The sequence below is a fragment of the Myiozetetes cayanensis genome, unplaced genomic scaffold, assembly GCF_022539395.1.
Source record: "Myiozetetes cayanensis isolate MyiCay16 unplaced genomic scaffold, myiCay2020 scf1, whole genome shotgun sequence".
NCBI classification, from domain to species: domain Eukaryota; kingdom Metazoa; phylum Chordata; class Aves; order Passeriformes; family Tyrannidae; genus Myiozetetes; species Myiozetetes cayanensis.
Genome location: NW_026086604.1, coordinates 32,188,016 through 32,210,662, shown reverse-complemented (window position 1 = coordinate 32,210,662; position 22,647 = coordinate 32,188,016). Strand labels below are relative to the sequence as shown.

At 38.4% G+C, this 22,647-nt stretch overlaps 1 protein-coding gene across 1 annotated transcript in view; it reads right to left on the bottom strand.

Annotated features, from left to right (window-relative positions):
• SLCO5A1 (solute carrier organic anion transporter family member 5A1) overlaps nt 1-22,647 on the bottom strand; it is a 73,588-nt gene that overhangs the window by 37,772 nt on the left and 13,169 nt on the right. Inside the window, exon 2 of the mRNA XM_050318933.1 lies at nt 4,493-4,625. Coding sequence (XP_050174890.1) covers nt 4,493-4,625 — 133 coding nt within the window. The remainder of the gene's footprint in view (nt 1-4,492; nt 4,626-22,647) is intronic.

Here is a 22,647-nt window from a genome sequence, read left to right as displayed (position 1 = left end):
TGTCTCCCATGGAAGGAACCCCATGCTGAAGCAAGGCAAGAGTGTTCGGAGGAAGGAGCAACAGAGACAAAGCGTTATGAACCGACCCAGCGCCCTGCATCACTCTAAAGGAGGATGTAGAACAGTCTCTTCTGACTACTTCTGGTGTTGCACACTTTTTTTTTTCCTCTTCTTAAATATGCTATCCCAAAGCTGCTACCACCATCACTAGCGGTCTCAACCTTGGCCAACCTCCTCTTGGAACCAGCTGGCATTGGCTCCCTCGGACACAGTAGAAGCTTCTAGAAGCTTCTCACAGAAGCCACACCTGTAGGCCCTCCACTAGCAAAACCTTGCCACACAAACCAAATACAAGAACAATTTTTATATATTTTTGTACAACCTTTACAGTACTGATTATATATATGTTCAAACTTTAAACATTTAAAAGTTCTGAGAAAACAGGATTACTTGCACAAAAAATAAAAAACATTTGGCCTCATATCTGTAATGCAAAGATATTGCAACTGTATTTTTCAACAAAGGCATGTGTAAAGGTTTGTATGGTAAATGGTTACAACACAGGCTAACAACAAACAAACAGCCCTGTGTAACACCATTTTTGTTAGAAGAAGCTTACACGAAGCTTTTGCAAGGCAAATATAAGTGACTGAAAGTTTTGACTAATTTTGATATTATGTAAACAGAAAATCCTCTATTCATTCATTTTAGCTGATAACATACATGGATTAGAAAGCAGACTTTTAGGAGGATTAGTCAGCACTGTCAGACAGAATAAATCACCAGACTGTATATAAATGTAGTAACATCCCTTTCAGGATCTCAAAGGCATAAGCTGCAAAGACACTGATCAAAGAAACAATCTGTGGCAATAGTAAGCAGAAATCTGCAACCACCCACTCGAGAGGAAACAACAGAGGATGTAGCATGAGATGAAATTCAAATCCAAAGGGACCATTATGATAGCATACCAAACGCTGGAGGTGTCACGAGTGCAGCACTGGATGCAATTATATGCACTGTCTACACTTCACAACTTCTTCAAGATATATCAAAGAATTGGAAAACAGACAAAAGATGGTATCAAAAATAATAAGGACACCTACAATGGGAAATTGAGAGGTCAGAACAGGATCTGTATTAATTAAAAACTCTTGATTTTCTGCCTTTTAAAGTCAAAGAAAATATGCAGAATACCTCAAATGCATCTCCACAAGTCTTAGGACCTCAAATAAAAGCAATTACAGCTAAGGAAGAACCAGACAGTGCTGGAGGAATTCCTTTAAACTTCTTCTGTGAAATGTTGATGAAAGACTATACAGAAAGATCCAAGTATTAACCAGATTCAGTCCTAGGAAAACACTCAGAAAAGCATCGGCAAAAGAAAATTGGATTCAAAGCACCTGACAGACTGCCAAGGGCTACTCCACAGCTAATGAGGTCCCTATATAGCACATTAACAGTTCTGAAAGACAACAACATGATGAATGATTTCTAACAGGTATCCCTACAGTTACCACATTTGAATAAAAAGCAGTTTTAAACATTTGATAGGTTGGCATAGACAGCTGGCCTGTAATTTAGCCCAGAGCACCTACAGAAAGCCCAGGTGTGCAAAACGCAGGAGCATAAACCTGTGACACTCAAGGAAGAATCAGATCAGAAATAACCCTGAAAAACAACCACTTACTTTATCAGGTTTTATGAGAGATAAACTGAATTATGTGTCCTCTAATAAACTTTCTAGAAAGGAACAGCTTAAGTAAAAAATAGGCTATACTGCTTTTTTATTAGCCATGTATCATAGTTACTGTACTCACTATTTTGTCTGTAATCATTACTTCCTTTAACAATGGAAATTTTTCAGGGTCCCATGATAAGTTACATTAGAAACTATAACAACGAAAAGATAGGAATCAAAGACACTAATTCACTTCAAAGGAGACAAGACCCAGAAAATCTCACATATGACTTCCCATTAACTTATCTCAACTGAGCCCTACTTTTAAAAAGTGTGTCAGCTGAAGTAAGTGCTAGACTACTCTTACATTTCAAATTGTTAAATTGCATAAATAAAAATAAACTTGACTATGCAGCACTTCCCCGCAAGGAGAAAATGTCACAGTCCCAGAAAATAGATTTCAGTAGAATGAAAGTCTACACTTCCAGAATTATCTACAGCAAGGCAGTCAGTGAGTGGCAAGGGAAAAAGGTTTAACCCTCACACCATGGGAATCTTCATTTTAATTGGTAGACACAGCTTCAGAAAGAGTAAAGAGAATGAGATGTAGATGCTATGAATGCCAATAAGCTTCTATGAGAGGCCACCACGGTGCAACAAACCACCAGAGATCTGATAGCAGGGGATACTCCTTAGAAATTTAAGAGAGAAAAGAACTGAGATAGTCAAAAATGAAAAAGTAGTAAAAGGACCTGGAACATCCTTCAGAGAAAGCCATACTCTACAGATTTAATCAACATGATGGAATAAGCAAACTTTGAATGACTTTTCTATGCTGCCTAGAATATAACTCGCCTGCTGAGATCCAATGACAGCTGACTTCCTGCCATTGCTTCAGTCATATTTGCACCCCTGTGCAAAGTTGAAATCACCAAGATACTCGTTCAAGTGACATTAAACCTTGGAGACACATAAAATCCATTTAGCAATTTGACCCGAAATCTTCTGAACACACAAACTAGACTTTTTCTCCTATTTTGCTTGCAAGGCCTGGTACAACAGACATTCTCAAAGCCTGCCCACGGAAATGGTTATCACAGGTGACTTACCACCAGTTCTGCCATGGAGCTTGGTGGTTGCGGCATTCCCACCAGGTGCCAGGGATCCATCCTGCCTATGCATCCATTCCTGCCACTCATTCGAGGATGGATGGTTAAACTTGTAATTCATGAGCAAGAACAGGGTTTTTTTTGCCTGACCTCTCTTACACATGTGGCTACACCAACACTGCATATATATCTAAGCTAGGTTTAAACCAGCAGTGGTCATCCATCTGTTGTGACACAGAGCCCGGTACAAGTGGCCTAAGAAGCAGCAAACTGATGTGTCTGTGCTGCTTTGGCTATTTTACTTTTGCTGGACCTGTATGAGTTAAAACTCACACAGGTATACCCACACAATAAGGTAGTTATATCAGTGCTTGAGTTACAGATTAAAAAAAGATTATCCCACAATCATACAGCCCCACTGATTTCAATTAATAAACATATTTATGGGTCTGTTCATGATTTCTGTCAAAAAGTATTGATTAGATGCTGATTACCAGTTCTGACATGTCCTTAAAAGCACATGAAACATAACAGTTTTGCGAAGAATGTATAATATTTTGCTTTGGTTTCAAACCTTTTATCCTAGAATACTCTAAGCAAGTTTTCGACATAGAAGCACATTCACAATCTTTTCAGTGAGATAAGCCAGTGGATACATGAGAACACATTAACCCTTTTTTCCCTCCTCTTGCCAAAAATTCAGCTAGACAGTTCTGTACAGCAATGTTCTTGGACTAAGACAAATAAAGCAGGACTAAATTTCAAAAGGTTTAAGAAGACTCCAAAGAGAGAATTTTTCACATCAAACCTTCAGGTGAGATCACTGCAGAATAAACAGAAAAAGCTACAGACTGATTGCAATGGCGCAGTGACAAACAGTAACCCAGGGCATGAGAACTGACACTGTGCCTTGCACTTACAAAGTGGAAGTCTCTTCCTGGGATAGTGAACAGTCCTTTCTGGGCTTCAAGGAAAGCTTCAAGGTAGATTTATGAATTATCTAAGAAAAGGCAGTTAAAGCCTCCTCAAGACCCACTTCCTCAAAGAGCCATTTCCAAGGAGGCCACATCTCAAAGTCTGCCTGAAGACACCAGCTCACAATTACAGCTGTTACACCTCGGTGCCGCTGGAAGCCTACTCTGTACTAGAGAACAATGTGATGGTTTACATCATCTGCTGCCTAAACACAAGCCATCACCCTGAGAAACAAAGACTGGAAAGGACATGTTCTGACCCCGTCCCATCTCCCTCTCCTGGACTGGGGCAAATGAAGTCTACTGTTTCTTATCTACCCATCCAGAGCTCAGTGTTTCGTGCTGCCTCCTCTGAAAGATCAAAGAAGGGATTAATTCATCTTCCAGCAGGAAGGGGTTGGTTCTGGGCAGCAGTGATCTTCGATGCTCTCCTGCAATATTGATATCCCACCCCATCATCCCTGAGCATTGCCAGTCAGAGTTCATGTGGTCAGAGATAGTCCTGGAGCAGCCAAAGCAGGGGAGTTTACATGCACTGTTCCTGTGCAATTCTGCGGTAAACTTCTCTTCTCTGCCAGAGGATAGTGTGTAGTAACTGACAGAAATATCGTCTTCCTTGGCCTCCTTCTACAACCTAAAACAAATCCTCCAGGGATACAATTTTCCAACCTGTCTAAATTCCCTACCAGCAATTTAGAGAGTAGTTTTGAAAAATGCTTGGTCCTTACCAGTTTCCAATGAATCGGGGATCACTCTGATCAATATAAACAGTTGTCCTAGGATCAACATAGAAGCCAATAAGAAGTCCTCCTAGCAAGTATCCAGCTGCAGGTCCGAGTGCTCCCATTACATACATGATGGCTGAGGAAATAAAGGGTCAGAGTCATACATCGATAAAATTGATGTTTCATTACTTATCTATACATAAAATCCAAAAGTAAATGATGCTTCTCAAAGCAGCAAGTTTTGCACCCTAAAACTTTCAGGTCTCTTTTCAGCAACCAAGGCAGCAACTTCTGCGTAAGTTACATATTGATAAGGAAATTACTGCTTTCTGTATGCTTTCAGTCAAATCACAGAAGTATACGCTACTTTGGTATTCTGATGGAAAGCATACTTGACTTGGATAAAATTTTTCATATCTAGTAACATTTCCTTTAAAGAGAATAAAAATTAAACACATAAATAGAAAAAACCTAACTAATGTTAGCAAGGGATAAAAATTTTATGAAACATCAAAGAGCAAAGTACAACATTCCAAATTAGTTACCATCAGTCTAATACAGTGTTTAAAAAAATGACTGAAATTAAGAAATCAAACAGAGATTAGACAGAACAGGGGTTTACTAAAGGAAGGTCCTATTTAACTAATTTGATAGCCTTTTATGACAAGGTCACCCACCCAGTGGATGAAGGAAAGGTGATGGATGTGGTTTTTAGTAATGCTTTAGATACTGTCCCTCACAGCATCCTTCAGGACAACTTGTCCAGATGTGGGATGAGGGGGTTCACGGTGTGCTGGGCGAAGAACTGGCTGAAGGGCAGAGCTCAAAGGGTTGTAGTGAATGGAGCGACATCTGGCTGGTGGCCAGTCATCAGTGCTGTTCCTCAGGGCTCAATTTTAGGGCCAGTTCTGCTCAGTACATTTATCTACAACCTGCAGGTAGGAGTTGAATGCACCATTACCAAGTTTGCTGATGATACCAAACTGGGCTGCTGACTCTCTTGAAGGACAAGAGGTCTTGCAGAGGGATCTAGATAGATTGGAGCATTGGGCAGTGATTAATGGTATGAAGTTTAACAAGTTGAAACACCAGATTCTGCACCTGGGACAGATTAATGCCAGACACAAGTATAAACTGGGAGAAAGGTGGCTGGAGAGTATCCCTGCAGAAAGGGATCTGGGGGTGCTGGTTGGCAGCAGGCTCAGTAGGAGCTGGCAGTGTGTCCTGAAGCCAAGAGGCCAAACCCCATCCTGGAGTCCATCAAACACAGCGTCAGCAGCTGCTCAAAAGAGGTGATTATCCTGCTGTGTTCAGCATTGGTGCAGCCTCACCTGAAACACTGTGTGCAGTTCTGGGCCCCACAATTTAAGAAGCTTGTGAAGGTCTTTGAATGTTTCCAGAGGAGGGCAACAAAGCTGATGAAAGGGCTGGCAGGCATGTCCTATGAGGAGCATCTAAAGAATTTGGGCTTGTCTAATTTGGAGAGAAGGAGGCTGAGGGATGACCTCATTGCTCTCTGCAGCTTCCTATGGAGAGGAAGTGAAGAGGGAGGTATGGATCTCTTTTCTCTGGTATCCAGCACATGGGAATGGTTCAAAGCTGCACCAGGGGAGGTTTAGACTGGACATTTGGAAGCACTTTTTTAAGGAGGGGTGGTCAAAGACTTCCTAGGGAGGTGGTTGATGCCCCAGGTCTTGCAGCATTTAAGTCATCTGGACAATGCTCTTAAGAGCAGGCTTTAAATCCTGACCAGACCCAAAGTGGTCAGGCAGTTGGACTAGGTGATCATTGTAGGTCCCTTCCGACTGAAATGTTCTGTTCTATTCTGTTCTATTCTATTTGTTCCATTCCATTCCAATCCATTTCTTTCCTTCCTTAATGCATCATGCATCCTTTTATGATGCTTCTGCCCTGCTTCCCATACTGTCTTATTGTAAGCACAAAAGGCAAGGGGGTGGAAAGGATGTTCTCTGCTGTCTACTCGTGTGCCTTGTACCACTGAAACCTGAGCTGCAGCACCACACCACCACTTGATCAGCTGCTGCACATCCTCTAGTAGCACATGAAAATTATCTAATTCTCTGTAATACTCTCTCTATGTCCACACGGTTATTGTGGACCAGTCACTCCCCATGGCAGTATGTAGACTCCATCCTTTCTGGTCCCACCCTCAATCAGGCATGCTGAATCCTAGACTGCAGCAGCTGAAAAAGCATAATTGAGTTGTTAAAGCCTGAGTTTTCAATGTTACCAACGTTACGTTGCCAATTACAGTAAATTATATCTCATGGATAAAATAAGCGAAAAGAAATTACTAAATCTGCCTCATTATACCAAAGTAACTTGCATATTTTCATCTTACACTCTGAAATAAGAGAATGAAGAAAAAGAACATTCTCACAAGTAAAAAGGGATTGCTGAGAGCTACATTGCAGAGAAAAATAATTACAGAAGCTACCACAAAAGGTAAAACTGCCTATAGTAAAAAATGCTTCAAGACGACAAATTGATTACAGAGTTTATCACTTCTGCGGTACTTTTAGGTTACATTTTTGTAAACACATTTTTGGGTTTTATGAAACTGCAATTTTAAATAATTAGATTTTGCTGAAGTCCTTTTTGCATAACTGTTTTCAGACCATGTTCACTGTTTAAATTTATTCCAGCCATGTTCCCTACTGGACTTGATATGCCTAAAATGCTCCATCAGACATTGAAACACTGATCTTTAGCAGCAAGTAGTTAGATAAATGCCACAGTAACTGTTATTTACAAAATTCACATCATGAGGAGGGAAAATAAACCAACCTCCACATTCCCACAACCTCCATACCCTACAATAAATTTTTTTCTACAAATGTTTACTAGGAAAATTGAATCAAATAACTACAGCAAACTCAGATCTCTAAAAATTTTACAGAGGAAACATGAAGTGAGTAAAAGAGAGACCTAATCCATTCATTTCCTTATTCAAAAAAAATACTTAATACTGCATTAATTCAGCTTTAGTTCCACCACTGAAACCAGCAGAATGCAGCAACTGCTTAGGCTTCAAAGCACTACTCAAGCAGTGTATTTTATACACCTGAAAACTTCAGAGTGTTTTCTTTGCAAGCAGACATGCTGTACAGTAAAGATAAAAGTAACAGTGTACACTGTTACACTTCAGAGGTGGAAGTGCTGTCGACAATTTCAGAAGTATTTTTAAACTACTGTATGATGTTCAGGATTCAAGATTTTTTTTTTTAAATACAATTTACAGACAACGTGTAAATTTAAGAATCTTTCAGAAAACACAGAGTCTCCATGTTCCTGGTCAATGGTAGGATGAAATGTGAGCAGAAAAGTTCCACAATTGCAATTTTAAGTTACATTGCAGCATCTTTCTCAGCACATAGTAATGGTCACTATCAGAAACTGGACACCAAGTGCAAGAAACTGATTTGGACTTCTAAATGGGACTAAAGATCGAGTATGGCAAGTATAAGATTTTGATATTTTAAAATTAGGTACTTGAAAAAATCTGCCACGAACTTCCAAACCTTGCAGTGGAAGTGAAGGGAGAGCCATTTCCACGCATTAAGCTGGCAGGCTACTCCAGCATCTTGGACCCTTGAAATTCTGGTCAGAGCCCTCACAGCTATGTTCAGAAATAAAGATGTTTTTGATTCCCAGCTAGGCCACCAGGATTACTGGGTGATATGGAAAGGAAACCACACTGGAAACAGATTCAGTAAGTTGGATGGAAGAGAAAAAGGGAGTCAAAGAAACAGTAACCTAGTCACACATGGAATTTACCTACCAATGCGAAATAAGATTAAACAATGTCATTCTTCTCCACCAAAAAGTTTATCCTGGGACACGTTGCAATGAATGCTGCCATTGTGACAACCTTTGACAAAATTATTATACTGTCTGTTGCTTTTATTCACAGAGATTCTTCTTCAACAGGAGAAAGCTTTACGTAGAACCTATTGCAGCATAGTCTTTATGACTACAATAAGACGGGTTGAATCTGCTACAGGTCCGAAAATCTCTTGTGTTCACATCACATGTATTAAATAACTTTGTTGCCAATTTTATTTTTTTTTTTAATCTACCTGCATACAGAAGTATAATGAGACAGGGGTCATAAAAATACTGTGAATGTCCTTTTCTTCTTCTAGTCACACCAAATGATATCTTCAACAGGCTCTACACATGGGAATATATAACATATGTTGCTGTGGTACCCTCAAATCCTTAAGTTAACTCTCTGACTGTGCCTCTTTATATTAGCCACGCTAGTACCAATTAAAGTTACAAGTCACATATTGTGCCCAGATGAACAGAAACTACACATCAGTGAGCTACTACAGGCTCTCTGGTTTCTGGGTTCAAAAAAAATCCACTTTGGTTTAAAAAGCAAAAAAAAAAAAAAGGCATATATTGCTCAGGTCCTCTCATCTCCTCTGTGTGCACACACATGACACCACACAGAGTTTATCACTGGAGGAGAAGGAACATTTGTGAAAGACCCCATTGTTCAAATCTTGGCAGCACATCACCATAGTACAACTGTTCATTTCATACATGTGTAAGGCAGAATTTGACCTTTATTCTATTTTCAACTGAAGTCTAGAATTTGCAAAATCCTGTAAAAGCTACAGTGTGCATTCTGAAGGTATATTACATATACACATACATGTATACATGTATGTATATGCATGTTTTTCCTGTCAGAGTAGTACAGCAATTTTAATAGATTTTGCAGAATACAAAATGAATCCCTTATAATTGTGAAGTAGAGTGGGAAGTCCAGAAGTATAATTTACTTCATTGCAGCAATAACTCAGTTTCCTACTTGCTGAACAACATTCATCCTGAAAAAACAGCACAAAGTAGAATAAAAACAGCAACAAAAAGAAAACATTCATGTGAATTTGCAGGAAAAGCCGTGTGCTTACAGATTACCTGTTTACAACTTGAGGAGTGAACTTAAACAGAAATCCAAGTTCAACTTTATATAATCCTCATCTTTGTGTGTCAGGAAATTTAGAAGGCTACATGTTAAAAACAACAGTCACAGGGTTACTCTCTGGGATTTTGCAAGCAAAAGAAGCACTACCATGCTATGGTACCGTAACACCCTCGCCAGTCCTACCAGCAGCACATCTCTTTGGGAAGCTGTACTATGCTGTCACTGGAAAAGTGGCACTATATTTTCTCTAGGGTAAAGAGCAGGTTTTGGTTTCCCCACACTAAAAAAGTGGTAGGCACAGATTTCAATGGGGAACATATCTCAGCTCTCCCCTGTTCCTCTCATGTTCCTGGCACCATGATGGGGTAACAAAAAACAAAGATAAAGGAGCTTTCAAAGAAGCATTGCTCCCATTCATAAAGGCATATTTACCCCATTCTGTCTAAATTCATCCACACAGAAGCTACCCAAAAAACACTGGGTTTAACCACTGAGCCTGAGGCTACAAAACTGAGTTGTGAGCAGAAGCCAGGCAGACTTCTCAGAAGCTTTTAAGTCAGGAAACTGGTTCAGTTCCTTCTTTTCTTCATGAACACACAACCAAGCCTATCCATACATGCTTTAGGATTTTTTCTTTAATGTGGTTATTTGTTCAGGAAAAAACAATGCTTTGAGCATTACTGTAGTTCAGATAATAATGTACAGTTCAAATCTTTAAATCACTTCCCTTCAAACTGTATTAGTGTTACTACAACTTTAATAGTCTCTCAGATCCAGTGCTCCACTCAAAACAATAAACAGAGCAACAAAACCGCTCTGTAGCCTCCCTTGATCTTTGTATAGAATATATTTGGCACTATTTTCACAAGCAGATTCCACAGATCTGGAAGACAAATTGTATAGAGAAGCATAACTAAATTTTACATGCCTACTATGCAAACAAAAATGAATAGTCCAGCTTAACACTCTATTGAAAAATGCTGGAAGTCAAAATAAATAAAATATGTCCAGTGACTTGCCAACGCCTGAAGAAAAGCATTAGATTTTTACTTTTCTATTACAGCTTTATAACTAAGGTATCTTTTGTATCAAGACATCATTTCCTGACTTAAACAGTTAAGGTCCTTCATGCTTTGTACTCTCCATTTGTGGTCATATTCCAAAACATTACAATCCTTTTCACTGGAACCAATTCTAAAATCACCATAAAACCCCAGAAAAATAAGCCCAAAGAAAACAAAGGCTATCTCAAAGTATGCCTCTTGTATACACTGTCACTGTAATGCTGCTCCAAGTCACTTGCCATCCTGTGGGGTCACAGTGCCTACAAAGCAATTCAATTTACACGAAAATTTCACAGACTCAGTACTTGTCTTTTGGTTACAGTACAAACAGGTGTGTGCATCCAATCCAAAATCTGAAAATAAGCGCAAATAACAAAGAAGAAAGGCTTACACTTGTATCATGTTATTTCAGCCTTAGAGATACTTGGCTTAAGAAATTATTGCCTCAAGAAAAACTACTCCAGTGCTTAAATGAGAGTCTTTACTTCTTTATTGCTAAAACCTGAGACCTCTAGAAGTAGAAACCCATGGGGCAACTGGAGATTGCCACATTCTTTAAAGACAACTGTTTGGAACACAACATATATTATTTGGGAGTTTTCTTCAAAATCTGTCTTTTCTCTCTTTATATTCACCTATAAATAAACATATGCTGATAATATTACCAAGCATGATTGTGGTTAGCAAATAAATATGAAAAAGACACATCTGCTGTAAGAGATTAATAAAAACACCTGCAATTTCTGAGTGCAATTTCCTATCAGTTTGGTTAACTGAATTTAGACACCATGCATGAGGAAATTCTTAGATTGGATAATTAAGCAAATCAGGTTTTCTCAGTTTTATCAGTTTTTAAACCAATTCTAACAGAAGAACTTTCTGTGATGGTATTCCAAAAGCACATACAACTATTCTGGACTTCAAGCATATGGGAAGTCCCCACAGATGTGAATTGTTTGCGTGACCAAAGATAAACATGTCTATACTCGCATGATCAGAACCTAAACTGAAAACAAAGATGCTCTGACATTATTTCCGCAGACTCAGAGGCATTGGTTCCCTCAATAGACAGGGTTTTTTTAAAAAACAGAAGTGTCAACAACTGTTTAAATGCATAAAAGAGCAATCGAAACTGTCTTTCTTAACACTCTTTTTTTTCCATACAGAGTAAGTTTTGGTATAGAAAAGTGCTGTTATTGAAATTCAGGTCTCAGAGAGATGCACACACTATCTGTGCTGAACAGTCAGAATGTCCAAAGATGAAACAAAAAGGCAAAGCTCTGCCCTTGGTTGTTATTTTCTGGAAATCAGTTCTCAAGAAAGCTCCACATCTTCAAGTTTTTCAAGTCTCTCTTGGTATCCTGCATTACAAACACCCAAGAAGTTCACTAGGTGTAAATTCCCAAACCCTGACTTTTCAAAAGAGTATGTTTCTTAAACATGTTTTCTTTTGTGAATATCTTTAATTAAGGGAACTAGACAGAGACGTTGACCATTCATGTTAACACCTACTGAGTGACTCCTCGGTTCCTTGTGAATTCCTAATCTGTCAGCATTCCAAAGTTTTGATTTCCCCACAGAACAAAGCAATGAAATGTCATTAAAGTAGTGCTCATTTCCATACAGAAAATTATCTATGGGGTATAACTATTAACCCAAATCCTAAGCAAGCTACTACTCCAAATTATTTGAAAAACTTTTAACGTCCCAAATTCAAGAAGTAACTAGTTAAGATAATTTCACTGTATTATTTCCCATTCATTCAAACACCAAGAGCTAAATCCACAGCAGTGAATTTAACATTTGCATTATGAGTACTCTTGAAGTCAGTGTGGCTACTCTCACGAGGCAGGAAGGATTTGGCACTTCTGTGCTATTACTCAGTGATGTTCCTAATACAAGGACATTGAAGCTGTTGGCTGTCTTTAGGGTACTGAGGCAGCCTCTTGACTCACAGTCATTCTTTCCGTTAAGTCATGTCAAATGGGAATATCTCATCTCTGCCTTTTAATTGCTTGGCTTTGGGGTTTTTTATAATGGTTTGGCAGTTGAGGCAACACATACACATTTAATTTTCACTAGGGATTATCCCCAGGCACGTGCTTACAGACTCTGTTGATCTCAACTTCTTAAAACTAATTTTCATTTCTTTAGCACTACTTCTGACTAAAGTAGAGTGAGGCTGGGTTGTTCACTTGCATGTCAACCCTTTTATTTTAGGCTATTATAACTGAAAAATATCAAGCTGTGAAAGCTGAAATTTGGCCTTCAAGCAGACCTCACCAGTTAGATCACAAATAAGAAAAAAAATATGAAATTTTAAATCACAGCAATAAAGCCCATGTCCATAGCTACAAAACTAGCAGAACCTAGCCCAGAAGAGTATTTCAGAATATTTGTATTGTGCTTTATTTGTAATTTGGTTGATATAATCTTCAGGTAGTCCAAGAGCACAGGCCAACAGGAATATATTGTTCAGGTCCTCGCATTTCTCTGAACTGGGAGAATGTATCCACTTCTGGAGGAAAAGCAGGGTGAGATTTATCTGGCGTAGGACCAGATATTTCGAGTATGCCATCATGTACCATGGGAAGAACTAGAAATAAGAAACGATTCCTTAGCAAAATCTACATACACTAAATACACTAAATACCCAAGGTCTACGGATCTGGGCTTTACCAGTTATTGTGCACAAACCAGCTAATGGCATGCAATTATCTGTTTTTCAGAGGCAGGTTTGACATGTATTCTTGCATACTTTATCATTATTCAAAACCAGATCTTTTGTGCCTAGGAAAGAAAATGTGAGGAAGTAGCGAAGATAGATCAAATATCTACTGATATGGAAGGTTAGGTGCTGATAGTCAAAGAATATATTCACTTTTTCTTTGTCCCACCAGCAAGAAAACAGAACAAAAAAGGGAGAAATTACTTCAATCATATTCTCTCAGAATTAATTTCCTTTCAAAAATTGGTTTCTGCCTAGGAGGCACAGGTTAATTATTGAAAATGTTGGTGATCATTTCTCCCTTCACTACCTCTTTCTAACAGACTGCAAGGAATGGCAAGCCAAACAGCATTTCTTCTTATTTCCTTTGTAAATTGCACTTATATTTTTATCCTTCAACTGAAACAACAGGAATTACAGTTCATTACTCATATCTGACCGAAAATTTGCCTGTAAGCAAAAGCACATTATTCCAGTAATTTGCAGATGACCCTGTTAGCTTTATTAACATTTACTGTATTGCTAAAGAACTTATTTTTCTACATTAAAAAAGGCTGAAAGCTGCAATAGCTCCAATAAACAAATATATTAAATGACAGTTGGCAAAGTGAAATGCAGAGAAATATATTTGAAACAATACTGAAAATATTATTACAGGTCAAAGAGTCTGAAAAACATTTCCATCCATGTGTAACAGTTATAAACAACGGAGGTTATTTATTTTTGCTAAAGGACACCACCACCATTTTATGAAAACCTCCAGAGCTTTAAAATGTGGTCTTTATCCTCATAGGAACAATATTGTTTGGGCACTTTCATGAAATTGGAATTATGCAGATGTTTGATTCTGAGAAAAAAGCTTGAGCTTTCAGTTCTAGGTAAGGGTCTCTCCTTCTCTGTTTTCCACAAAGGAATCGTAAGATAGCTGTGAGAACTCATTCAACTCCATGTTCTGCTTGGGGACAAAAGAGTTTCTTGCTGCAGCACCAAACTTCCCCATTCAAGGACAGTTTCCTTATCAACAACAGACAGGTGATGAAAACAACACGCCTTCCCTGTCTTCTCCACCATTGCCCACTACAAAAAAAGCTTTTGGTTTTGATGTAACAGCAGAACACTCTTAAAGACTGTAATCATAACTTCTAACAAAATTAGAAGGAAAAGGTGCTTAGCCAGATCTTCAACAGCCTGGTCTTAGATCTTAGATCAATACTATGCAAATAAAAGGTCTTTGCAGGGAACCCAGGCCATCACAAGCCTGACCATAGACTACATGGCCTTATGTACTGCATTTGTGTGGCAAGGTTTTGGTAGTGGAGAGTCTACAGGAGTGGCTTCTGTGAGAAGCTGCCAGAAGTTTTCCCCATGTCCTATACATTCAATTCCAGATAGCATCAAAGACAGACTCACCACTGGCCAAGGCCAAGCCACTCTGGTAACGCCTCTGGGATAACATATTTAAGTTACAACATAACAACTTGTGAAACACCAGCAGCAGATAGAAGAGATGGGAGTGAGAGTATGTGAAATAAACAGCCCTGCAGACTCCCAGTCAGTGAAGGAGGGTGAGGAGCTGCTCCAAGTGCCAGAGCAGAGATTCCCCTGTGGTTTGTAGCGAAGACCATGGCGAGGCAGGATGTCCCCCTGCAGCCCATTTCTCATTATTCTATTCCAAATGGACTGGTAATAAATTCTGGTAATTTCCCCCAAGACGAGTCTGGTTTGCCTATGATGGTAATTGCTGAGTGATCTCTCCTGGTCCTTATCACAACACACCATTTCTCATTATATTTTCTCTCCCCTGTACAGTTGAGGAGGGGATTGATGGAGCCATTTTGGTGGGCACCTGGCATCCATCCACAATCAACCCACCACACCACAGCATCAGCAAAGCAGAAGAAGCTTCTGTGGCAAACACCAAATACCAGGGCCACTGTGAGCTATCTAGGCCTTGACTTGTATTCACTGAACTAAAAGATTCCTGGAACTTAATACCTTGAATTAAAGGGGAAACAACCCTGACTTAGGGAAAGGGTTATCTTCCCCCTTGTGTAGACATCCCAGCAATGGAGAAATGCACAACACCCCAGCAGTTCCTTCCTTTCCCATGATTAAGGAGCTAACAGGTGCCCCATGGAGAAACAAACTGTTCCCAAATCGCCCTGACACTCTTGACACAGTCCCATGAAATAGGACACAGAAGCACAGACCTGCTGCTGCAGATCCCTAAAAAGGTCTACTAAACCCCATAAAAAGACATAAATTGTCAGAGATATAGGAGAAATTTAGAAAAAAATGAAACTGAGAACTCAGAGTCACGAAAAAAAAGAGGGGAATACAGTTTTATAAGAAATCAAAAGGAAGGAAATTCATTTATATTTTTGCTTCGAACAGAAAACTACCACAGACACCATTTGTTAGCAACAAACTGATTCTATAAATAAATATGATTCTATAAATAAATATGCTTAGACAGTTTAGTCAGGGTCCCATGCCTCACAGGGAAAAGTCGATACTGACATGCAAAGCCAATATTAAAATAAAAATCATGAAAACATTTTGTTTTGACATCATTAAATAATGTATTTTATGTGGTTTGGTTTGCTTTGCTTTGGTTTGATTTTGTCTAAATGTGAGGTAAAAAAAAATTGATTTTTTTTTTAAATACTAACCAGTAGTCCTATATAAAGGTCAAAATAATGCAATACAAGTTAAAAATTTTAAAATGATCAAAAAAAATTTTTTTCTACAAAAAGAAAAATATATGCCTATAATCAGGATTTAATTGTAATTTGCCAGAGCAAAATCAGCACAATATCTTTATCGGTGCTACTAAATGACAGTTTAAACACCACGGGTAGCTTTAAAAAATAATTACTCTTACAAAAAGGTTTTCCTTAATAGTAATATTATAATTACATTTGTCTTTCTTTTTAAGATATAAATTGCCATTGTGATTTAGGGCTCCATTTGCAGCTCATTCCCAGTTCCAAGAAGATACATTAATATGTTAATAAAATACAGAAGTATTACTAACTTGCAGTGTTGGCATTTCCAAGAGAAAATTATTTATACTACAGGGATCCTTCCAAGATATTTCAAAACACCATATATGGTTGATTTATAAAACCTGAAAAATTTCAATATACTTTCACTAATTAGGTAATTTAACTATTCAGCTAATATGTTTTGGGGAAAATTGGCCAATAGTCTTTCATTTGGTCTGCAATTTTTTAAAATAAAGATTGTTCATTCTGGCTTTTTCCCTTCTGTGAATAGAATTGACATGACAGCTTTGTTTCTCAGCTACTTAGATGAGCACATTATTAAGCACATTCTTATTCTCCAATAGTAAAAAGTTTTCATAGATATGAAAAATGTGGTGGCTAGAGGCTACATAGAAATTACTTTCTGCCAAACTTAGACACACTTTCATAGTAGTAACTTTTTTAATAGGACAGTTAACTATATTATATTCCTAGGGATGTGGCAGACTCTGTGTAGCTGTGAGTGCTTTATTTTAAGCTAAACGGTTTTATATAAACAGAGCTTTGCATAGGGATAACACTGTAATGAAATCTGATTCAACACAGATGTCAGAGTAAATGAACATAACAGTCTTTTCCGGCCCAATAAAGCACAAAATTATCCCACCAATTCTCTTTTCGCATCTAGCACAGTAGATCTTGCAGAAACTGCCATCACCCTTGCCAAAGAAGGATGCCAAAACACAAGAAGCTTCTTCACCTTTCCTTCCTGGCCATCGCTGCATGCAGACATCTCCAAAGTGCTTACCCAGGTACGGGGGAAGGACCAGAGTTGGCCCCATGCCCTTTACTATTTCACCAGTGTATCAGTTGAGCATTTAGTAGATAATCCCAGCACGGGTGGTGGCCTCGGTACTGGCTGTGGCAGCCGAGGAACCTCCAGGCTGTCCAGAGCCACCCTTGGGCACCCCTGTTAGACTGATTCTCAAAACACCAAAGAGCAAGAACACTCCAGAAAAGCAGGAGCTGGTACTGATGCCTGAACGCACAGAAACTGCTCAAGCAGGCTTTGGAAATAAGGTATTAAGTACAAGTGAAAAAAAAAATATATTTTATGGCTTATATTTTTCTCACTTAAGTAACTCAGTGAGCTTTTTTTTCTAGTGTCTGTGTCCACTTGCATCCCTTCTCAGAGGGAACCTGATTTCAGTTATTTCTAGTAGGAAGATTCAATTGGGAGATTACACTTATGTACACAATCTGCAAACTATCACAGCTTTCAATCAGTTTACCACAAATAAGCTATTTGTTGAAACTTTAGGCTTATGTTTGCAAAGAAAATTAAATTTGAGTCCTAAATCCCACTGAAATTCTCTGAAAGTCGGATCCCTTGACTTCCTTAGGCTCTTTGGGAAATCCTAACCTCAGTTATTAAACTATTCTGACAGAGTGAGAGAGAGAAAGAGACTGACAGGGAAGTCCTCAAGGAATGATTCTGAAGTTGCTTGGAATAACCAAGATAGTAAGTGTTACCAGTGGTCTCTGCTGCTGTCAGAGCTTTTCCAAGTCTAATGAAAATTGATCTGGCATCTTTCCACTCTATGGGAGTTTTCTACAACATGTGACAGAAGAGAGATGTCTTCACACACTGCTGATTCAGATTCATACTGATAAATCTGCCAACAGAACAAGTGGAAGCACACAGCTCATAGACAAAGAGTAAAAATGTCAATCACCAAAAAACGTAAACACCTCTCCTTCAAAGAGCAAATATAAAGTATGTAATGCATTTTTATACTGCGTGTTATACCTACCAGCAATTGTAATCCACTGTAGTGATAATTTTAACAAACTATATTGTCATGAGATTAATTTATGACAGTATAGATTGAGTTTCAATGTAGCACTCAAAAATATTTATTAAAAACATACATTTGTAGGCACAGTGCAAGCCTTAGTCTAGTCTCTTGTAAAATGACTAAACTCCTAAGGTGAAAGTTAAAAGAATCAAATGCAAAAGCACAAGTAAGAAAGATCTTAAATTTTGGAGATTTTCTGAGCCAGAGAAGTACTTACAGAACCAAGACTCTTGCTGGTTCAAGTGCATTTAAATCACCATCTGCTAACTCATATAATAAACCACTCAGGCAAATGTTTCTTTCAGAACAGACAAATGATAGTAACGCAACATTATGCTTTTCAAACACTAAAACTGTTGGGAAAAGATTAGCAGCCAAAAAATGAAAACACTACAGTGACAACACCAGCAGAGATATGGCAGCAGGATCAGACAGTTGTTCGCAGCTAACAGCTGAATAACCAAACTAAAATGTTACTTCTCAGTTTCATATGTGTAGATAACTCTAACAGCATCTATCTCCTTTTCCAGTGGAGGAACAATTCAGAAGTACCACCCTAGGCTTTTTGGGATATTCAGCACACAGCTAATGGACACTGCCTTCCCAAGCCATTTTTGCGAATACATCCCTTAATTTATGATGCACCTTTACAAGCATACGATAGAAAATCTTTTATTTAACAAAGTAAATTTTTTTGTTTCTTTCCATATAATCACAGAAAATAGGTAATGTTTCAATTATAGAACTAACTCAGAAGATGAGTTTAAAAACTATTGGCAGAGTTTTAAAAGAAAACAAAAAGTAAAAAGCTCATATCACACTATGTTCTCCTTTACATTCACAAGAAGAAACAAAATTAGAAAACAACCTTCTCTCCTTATTGCCCTGTTTCAGGAATATCCTGAAGACTCTTAGGAAGAAAATAGGAGCACTGTGGAACTATTTGGCACCTAACTGTTCAGTAAACTCACCTGAATTGTATGTTTTATGTGCTATCTTCACTGTTGCTCATAAGAAAATAAAAAAATAGAAAGGTTTCATTTCTGTAAAGATTTTGTTCTAGGAAACAAACATTTTCAAGAATTCTAGAATATTTTAGTTATTACTGCTGACTGGTTTGTTTAATTCCCCCTCCAAAGTCCTCCACCAGTATGGCACCACTTCACAGCCTTCCTGTCGGTCACCCATACAGCAGTTCTCCTGTGCCACAGACCAACCATGTCATCACTCAATCAATGTAACTTCAGATATCTGTGGCCAGGAAAGAGGTAAAGGAAGGCCAAACAATCAAGTACTAAAGAACGGACCTCTTCCCTCTCCTGTATTTATAATAAAATAAAACCAAGCTAAAAACATATGCATAAATGTTCACAGCTGGCCCTGTGACCCTGGAGATACCGACCTCTGCAGAGACCCATCAACTTTATTTATGAGGGAAAGAGAAAAGCCAGGCTTGAAAACAAGCCCTTCCCCATTGGTGGGGTTCAGCAGAGGTTCCCTTTAGCACTGGTGTGTGGTGGTGTCCTGCCTCGTTCCTTCACACAGGTTTTTCAGCTAACATTCCTGCAGGATCACCTACTTCCACTTACTGCCATTTTTAAAAAATAAAATCCATTACCCTGTCTTCCTATTATATTAATTTTTAAATTAAAATTCTTTAACCTGTCCTTGTAAGAATAATGTATTTGGAATCAAAAGAAATACTTTATTGGGCTGTAACATCCATCTCTCTATGGGCTACCCAGCGAAAGGACAGCATTTAATCACAAAGGTTATTCTACAGTATTTTTTATTTTTTTTTAGATCAGATTCATCATTGCAGTATCCAAAAGCAGACTGCAAACACTTCAGCATGAATTTAATTTCTCCTGGTTTTAAGAAAATGAAATACTTGAGATAAGAGAGAAGAGGGTAAGTATGGCAGCAGCCTGAGGAGATGTCTGTCTGTCTGTTTAAAATGCTGGGAGAGAAACTCCTACTGCAAAGGAAAGAAAGAGAATATGTCTATTATCAGGGGTGACCAATCCCTATTATCTTTTTTCGTTTATCATTTTCATTCATCATTTGTTTTCAGTATCTAGCACTGTGTAAAACCAAATGGTTTTTATATTTAGCTTCTATTCTACATAAGCACATTTATGAATAATGTACTACTATTCATTACAACATTACCTTGAAAATTTGTATTTACAAGTGTGTAAGCAGCTTATCAGTGGATAATATAATTGTTAGCTACAACATGGGAGTTTCAAACGTTCGCAATAATAGAAAGAAAAAATGTTTAGAGAAAATATTCCACTGAAAGATGTACAATGAGGAAGTCATAATTCCAAATATGATATTAAAGAAAAATCCTCTCTTCCAAAATATTAAAAATTCATGAGCTATTCAGCTAAACACCTCTCATTTCAAGAAAGTCTCTGACTAAAGGAATGAAATTTTCAGGCGGTTGTTAATCAGATGTTTGTTGCAGCTGCCTCTTCTATGGTTCAGATGCTGTGTGGGGTTTCATCCACGTGTCTGCAGGCTGCTACCCCAGGTGTTTCTGACAGCTCCCCACTGCCCAGCTGCCCTTGATGTCCCACTCCATCCCATGAAACCTGACAGATAGATACAGACAAGCTGTAGACCTGGGACGAACCTGGCCCTGCCACTGGTGGTGAGGGAGTTTTATGTCAGAGCAGCTGGAGTTCTGATCCATGCCCTAGTCACAGAACCCTTGAACCCAGCACCAGGGAAGTGCAGCAGCATGTACCCCCAGCACAGGGAAAGGAGCAGTGCAAAGACCTCTGTCCAGGCAGCACACTGCCTGATAACACATCTGCTGCTGTCAAAAACCAAGAGAACTTTCAGGGAAAACAGCCTCCAGACCCAATTCAAGTTAACACTAACCTAGCACTGTAGTGCTACGTTAATGGTTGGGATCAATGATCTTAAAGTCTTTTCCACTCTAAATGATTCCATGATTCTATGCACCAGACATGTAAGCTACTACCTCAGTACTAACAATGTTCAGCTGGGGAGTCTTACAAGATGTCAAAATGGGAAAATCCAAACATTTCTGTTCACCTTTCATCTTCTGACACAATTATCCAACACTGTGACTCTAATTCAGTACTTCTGATTTATTCCTTGGAGAATGTACAGACTAATTACCTTGATATTTAACTTCTGGACCATACGGTAATGTGCAATAAGAATAACTTAATCACACAAAAACTGCAGTACAGGCAATTACTGTCATGCAACAATATACTAATTGCAATCTGATATGGCAGTTTGCTCCCAAAATGGAATAATAAAGCTGCTTATACAGATAACTAGTGATAGAAGAGGTGACACAGGGCTACCTAAACACAGGCAATCTCTAAACAAACCTGAAGTTTGCAGATTACAGGCCAAAATGGATATTAGTGCTCCTGCACAAAGAGTAAATCATCATAGAGATCATCCTTTTATTAACACATACTGCTGAAACTCATCAGGAAAACATTTATAAAATGTCAAAATGGGTAGAGCCTGAAGCCACAGAACTGGTATCCTCAGGAGGAGCAAATGGAAAATGTAATCCTCTCCAGCCTGCTGGAGTCTAGCTGTGTCTTGAATGATGTACTAGATGCAAACAGAAGCAAAAGTTACATGGAGAGTGGTTTTCAAACCAAATAGGACCTTACTCATATTTTTCACCCAAAATGAATGGAAGTTGAAATGAATAAAAATTAAGAATTAAAGAGCAAAATGCATCTCCAAATGTTAAGCTATGCAAATAAGTATATGGTGATGGCTAAATAATTTTCCATTAAAAGTAGTTTTGCCATCAAATGCATATTAATAAAAATTCTACCTGTTCAAAACTGTTTTCACAAAGGAAAAAAAAAAAGGGTTATTTTTTCCCTAATTGGTTCAGTCACTTGAGAAAAGTTTAATAAATGACATGCATTTCCATTCTTTCAGATTACTTAAATAAATGAGGTACAAAAATCCCAAGAGGACTTATTATCTGTTTAAAAATGAAAAAGCTTTACAGACCAGATCCTGCTCCCACTCAGTATCAGGTGTACCTCATTACCTGCAGGGGAATGTGCCAGTTAGTGTGATTTATTAACTTTCTTGAAAGCTTTGCTAAATTTTATGTTCATTAGATACCACGTTTGAGAAACATAAGAGCAAGGCAACAGTAACCTACCATGACACTGGTACTCACAAGCACAAAAGTATTAGTACTAATTAAACACCTCCAGACCTTCCTTTCTGCTCTGACTGTGCTTGTGCTGAGCTAATCGCTTCTCTCCTCCAGTACAAGCTTATCATGTCTGCCCTGCTGCATAGCAGCCAAATTCATGTTTTCTAAATGGGATCAACAGCCTGCCGACGGTAACTCTGATTGCTTCAGATCTTCTCAGGGTTCCACATAGGACAATAGAAAAGTTTTATGCAGACTAAATGATCTTACAATTTTGCTTTGTCTGAAGTTTTTACATGAGGAAATAAGTTTGAACTCAAAATCTCTGTGGCCTTTTTATATCAAGTGCATTAATTAGAAAGATGGATAGGAAGGTC